At 37.8% G+C, this 5,817-nt stretch overlaps 1 protein-coding gene across 1 annotated transcript; it reads right to left on the reverse strand.

Moving 5' to 3' along the window:
* Positions 1-5: 5 nt before the first annotated feature.
* Positions 6-4,314, reverse strand: ctsh (cathepsin H). The gene is made up of 12 exons (XM_032523713.1): positions 4,041-4,314; positions 3,817-3,848; positions 3,476-3,581; positions 3,316-3,386; positions 3,124-3,228; positions 2,169-2,255; positions 1,996-2,051; positions 1,819-1,900; positions 1,650-1,718; positions 1,463-1,569; positions 446-571; positions 6-357 (listed from the first exon to the last, which is right to left on the reverse strand). The coding sequence occupies exons 1-12, from the start codon at positions 4,111-4,113 to the stop codon at positions 288-290; spliced, it is 984 nt and encodes a 327-aa protein (XP_032379604.1). The 5' UTR covers positions 4,114-4,314; the 3' UTR covers positions 6-287.
* Positions 4,315-5,817: the final 1,503 nt, after the last annotated feature.

Below are 5,817 nucleotides of genomic sequence, written 5' to 3' on the forward strand. Positions count from 1 at the left end.
AAGACTCAAACAACAAAAGATAGAATATATTTCATTTTTAATTTAACTACAATGAATTGAATGATTGGAATTTAAGTGATAATTTCCAATTTATTGATTAATATGACTTAATCCAGCCTATCATTGTGTTTCACTGGAGGTTAAGATTTACTCCACTGTGAGAAAACACACTGTACATAGAAGAACAGTAGCATACTGATTATGTAAAAAAAACAATCTTGATTATAAAATGAAATCTGGACTCTGCTCCCTTTTCAGCCCTTTTATAGTTTGCTACCATGCAGAAATCACACCACTGGGAAAGAAGAGCAGGCAGCAAGTCCACACATGTTCTTCCCACGCTCAATAAGGAAATATCTGTAAGAGAAGAACATTGTTATTATTTTTCTTTGGTTGCCATACATTTAGTGATATTTTCCTGTATGTGATTAAATAGAAGACTTACCCGCCAATCCCCCAGCCAGATCCCCATGAGTTCTTTACTATCCAGTAAGGAGTGCCACTATCCTGTCCATACCCAACTGCTAACACAGCATGGTTCACCTTGTCTGTGGTCTTGTGGCATTTAGTGCTGAAAGAAGGAAGAGAAGGTAGTTAGATCCAACTTTATTAACATGACTGTTTTGATAAAGAATGAGGAACTAACCACTTTCAGGTCTTACAGCTTTACTGACAAAAACAGGCCTTTGTATGGGTGCTTTAAACGCATAGTGCAGACAAAATGTTATAATAAATATATATATTAGTCACGGTTTTTCCAATCCTTATCCATGTGGTAAATTTGGCCTTGCCTCACCACTCCTATTTTGGTTACATTTTTAACTCTAAAAAGTGCAGTATGTTCTGTTAAATTTGATCCTAATTAAACTCAATTCATTTTGTTGAATGCACAAGTGAGCGAGCAAACACGTGTGTATTATTATGTATTTATGCATGTGTCAAAATTGCAGGGTTATCTGATACTGATAAATGAGGGAAATTGTTACTAAAGCAGAAACAGATTGTGCCTGTGATTGCGCTATTATATCTCTGTCCCGAGACTTAGTTGGTGGGAGTTGGATTTTATCTTGTAAAATATTCATGAAGGTTCTAGGGTATATATTTCTATAACAAAACCAGGAGCATGTGTGGGCTTTTTGTAAAGACAGAGTCACCTGTATGTAGACATTTATTTAGTGATGTGAGCTACACCTCAAAGCTAGAGAAAACCAGAATGGAAAAACACTAGATTAACCAGTTTCCCACCCTATGGAAGCAAATTCTGTACACTATGTATTAATTATTTAGCATAGTATACATTGCTATATAATGGGCTGTGCCTTTGTATACTGTATCAGATGGTATACTCTCCCCACTCATGTTTATTGATCACCCGTTTACAGTATAAGTGTACGCATGAAAACTGACAGACAAATCAATTTCCAAGAGCATACATGACAAAATTCCCGTGATGTCTGCTCACCTGGTGTACACGCCCTTGGAGTAATGCATGAAGTCAGGGGTCACTTCAAAGGCCAAGCTGACAGGATTGCGTGTAGCGACAGCGTCCACCATCCCCATCTCATCATACTGAAACAGAAAAACTTTATCAACCACAGGCTGTTCCATAAAGACATCTATCTGGAGGACAGATATTGATGTTCACTCACCGCGGTTATGTTTATCACCTCCTTCACAAACGCAGATGCTAGTTCTGGTTTATATGCACAAGTATCTTCCTGATTTCAAAAAAAAAAGCCATACAATATGTGACTTCAAAATCAGTTTACTTATTATTTAGTTTTGTTTACACTGTAGGATGGCAAATTATTTAGTTACGTAAGCTGTGTATGGGTAGTCCTCCTCTTTCATCAGTCCCTTGTTGTACATAATGTATTCAAATGCTTGACTGGGAAGGCCGCTAGAAAACAAATTGAGATCTTGTTATAAAATTGTGTCCATGGTGATGCAGGAAAACTATCAAAAGACTAAGGAAACATAGTGTTTGACTCTCACCCGTTACATCCATGGTTGTTGAAGTCCTGAGCGCAGTCAACCAGCTGTTGTTCTGACTAAGTAATTAGTAATAAGTAAAAATATATCCATTAATAACCTGCACTCACTATCACATTGGAACTATAGTTTTTGTACAAGGGCAACAGTTTGAAAGTGAAGGGAAAGATTGTCACCAATGGTACAAGCTTGCCAGTGCTGATGGCGGTAACAGACTCCAGACAGCCGGTGGTGGAAAAAGTCCAGCAGCTACCACAATTCCCCTTTGATGAAGAAAAAAAGTTTACACAATAAGCCATGTGATTTTTGAAATAAAACAGATTCACAGGCCATTTTTTTCTTTCCAGAAAACATGAGAAGTCACAGCCGTAAAAGCACAGGTAGAGCTAATAACATTTACTGTTAGCACCGGTCCAGCAATTACTGCAATGCATGCAGTAATTACCGTTCTTATTTAGTTAGTTAGTCATAGTATACTGTTTCTTAAATGAGTTCAAAAGAAATAAACATAGGCCTACTTTACTGTTTTGCAATAACAGGGAATGAGATGTGCTATTAGATCAATCAATCTGCAACTTTAAACTGCCAATTAAACTTATTTTTTCATTTATTTATTAAAAAAAAAACTTTGGGGGCATATTTGGGCCTTTATTTGACAAGACAGCTGAAGAAATAAAAGGGGAATGACATGCAGCAAAAGGCCGCAGGTCAGAATCAAACCCTGGCCCGCTGCGTCGAGGAGTAAACCTCTTTATATGGGCAACCCGGGCACCCCCAATTAAACTTAACAAAGAGACAACTAAATATTATTTTTTTCACCACTATCCACAATAAGTTTAAGAATTTATTTCCAGCAATGAGCAGCTACTCTATTTCCTTTTTGCATTGCATTGTAGAAGTGTGTGTGTGTGTGTGTGTTTTAGTATGCCTGATGACTGTTTTAAGGAAATATTTTTATTTGTTCACTTTTCCATTGTTAACACGTATGTATTTGGCAATTTGACAAATAGTTGGAGTTATCAGTTATCACCAGAAACTCTTTTACCTTGCATCAATGTACTGTAACCTTCAAGATCAATAACTGAAAATAAAATGTGTGTGTGTGTGTGTGGATGTGAAGTGAAACTTCACCTGGTTCTTAACATCTGTCACATAGTTTCCTTTCTTTCTCCAGTCAATGGAGTCTGGATGTGGTCCGTTGCTGCTGAAGTAGTTCCCCTTGGTAGCAGAGCAGTTCTGTACAAGACAATATGCTAAATAAAAGCCCTACTGTTCTAAAAACATCTGTGTATACAACTTCCTGTATGTATGGAAATACTGTACCTGTGGCTCAGACCAGAGGAAAGCTTTTCGAAATGCACTAAATGTCATGTCTGAAAACTGGTTCAGCCCCACTGCAGGAAAAGATGAAACAATGCCTAAAATATTTTACTATGGACCATGAGGAAAAAAAATAGAAAATGCAATAACATGCTCTTCCTACTTGTGAATGTGTGATTTCCTTCATTGTGTTTGTCAATCCTCCTCTTGTTCTCAGTGAATATCTGGAGTCTCTCATAGTACTCCTCCGTGCTGTACACTCTGTTGTGCTGTACATGGGGGGTTACTGCTGTTAATATTGCTACATAGCCTATATATTAAAGATAAATTATGGGCATACATGAGTAGTGATCAGCTTCTACGGTTGCATGTAGCTCGCACTTGAACATCACACTTCAGAGACAGTGATTTTTCATTTTCATTGTAGGTAACTTCCTCTTATAACCATATACTGTACACATTTGTTACACAGCGTTGGATTGATATAACTGATACATAACGTACCTGTGCCATCCATGACTTGAAGTGAAACTCGTCTGAAAACATGTCAAAATGTAGCCAATGTAATACAAAGAATTAAACAATGAGAACAGATTTAATAAATGTAACGCCATGGTAGATTATGAAAGTGAAAGCTAACACCAGTGGTTACACAATTCAACGTACTGTAAGTAAAAAGTAAGTGTACTGTAAACAACCACAAAAAATGTACGATCACAGCAGCTTACCTTGTTCAGACGGCAGGTGAAAAGCTGAAGCTGCCGACAGCAAAGCAAACAAAAGCAAAAAAGTGTTCATCATGATCACTTATTAGCTATAGCTGACTGAAGTCGGTGCAACAGCGCGTGAAAGTGAAGTGAGATAGATAATCACGAGGTGAACTGCTGCTGCCTGTTCAAACTCCCCTACCGACCAAAATAAAATGTCAGTGAATGAACCCACAGGCAAACTTTACTTTCTTCCTCTTATGCTAAGGTCACCAGATCAGAAAGACTCGGGACAGTCCCGTATTTCCAAGCGAATCCTGTCCCAGTTGTCCGAAATTGTCCCGAAAATTAGAGCAAAGTTTCAAGAGCAGCCTCTCCTTGTAAGCCTAGTTATATAGAACATTAAAAACGGTTCATGGTGAGTTGTCCTGCTGCCAGCTCCCGTCGGCTGCCCATTGGCTGGGTAGGGAAATACCCCTGGAGCCCTGCAGTGTTACCGGAGTTTTGAAATTCCCCTCGTCCCATCCCGACCCGAGTTTTACCCATTCTCATCTGGTCACCCTCATTTGGGTTATTTTGAGCGTTGCCATAGCATACTGTAGATAGCCTAGCTTGTTGTAGCCTACCGCGTAAATAACATGCAGTTTAATTTATCTTTTTTTCATCTTAATTAGTTAAATGATATGTTTTACATTCATTTTTGAAACCACGAGAGACTTGTATTACTTCAAAATACCCTAGTTTTAAGGTAAAGTAAGGTGCTAATGGTCAAATTGTGTATGTCTACGTTAGGTCAGTGGGTTATTTGATAGGCTAATGGTTGGCTAGGCTACATTTTTTCTCCCATAAATAACTAAACATCGTAGCCTAAACTGTGCAGAAAAGGGTAATATTAAGCCTTAATTATCAAGTGTACACTGACCAGTTGCTATAAGAATCAACCAGATAATACATCCCTTTGAGCCCCTTACTTTATTTGAAATGATTATAATATAATATTTGAACAGAGGCGACATACTATGTAAGGATAGGTTTGGGTGTAATACAAACTGTAATAGTGATTTGGCTTAAAGGTTAAAGGAAACATTTAAGCACCAATGTTCTACCAACTTCTCCAAGTGATTGTAAGAACAGATGAGCCTACTAACTGGGCAACAGACCCGGCAGCCCAAAAAGGAACTGATTCACTGTTTGAACTACAAAAGTGTAAAATCAACTAAGGCCTGCTTTTTATGAATAGGGGCTCCTGTGTCAAAATCTAGTTTTACTTTGAATTTATATTGTGGTCACATAATCCTAAATAAAGTTGTGTTTAATCAAACTGCCTCAAACTTATTGAAACAAAGAAAACCTGAGCCAGGTATTATTCCAGAAGGAGTGGTTTGGATCTGGGCATGTAATAAAGGAGGGAGGCTCAATGATGTTTTCCCTGGGGAAGGTGAATCCAGTCAATATTTATACCATACATTAACATTAAAATATATACAAAATAAATGAATTCAAAGAGATAACAAACTGTGACTGTAATTGCTACCTCCAGATCTAAAATTGAGTGATTTTCAAATTGTGAAACTCTCTCCTAACTATGTGTCCATGTCGTTTCACACGTAACTATGTGTCCATGTCGTTTCACACGTAACTGCTACATCTATCATATGTATATTTTATGCAGGCTTATGCATTTGTGAAAACTGTGAATTCTCAATATGCCTGTGTTGTTGTAGATACAGCTGATATGTTACACTTTTGTCCACTACATCATGGCTTGCTAGGACAGAGAGATGCTGGTGATGTTAAA

This window comes from Etheostoma spectabile, chromosome 8 (assembly GCF_008692095.1).
Source record: "Etheostoma spectabile isolate EspeVRDwgs_2016 chromosome 8, UIUC_Espe_1.0, whole genome shotgun sequence".
In the NCBI taxonomy this organism is placed as follows: domain Eukaryota; kingdom Metazoa; phylum Chordata; class Actinopteri; order Perciformes; family Percidae; genus Etheostoma; species Etheostoma spectabile.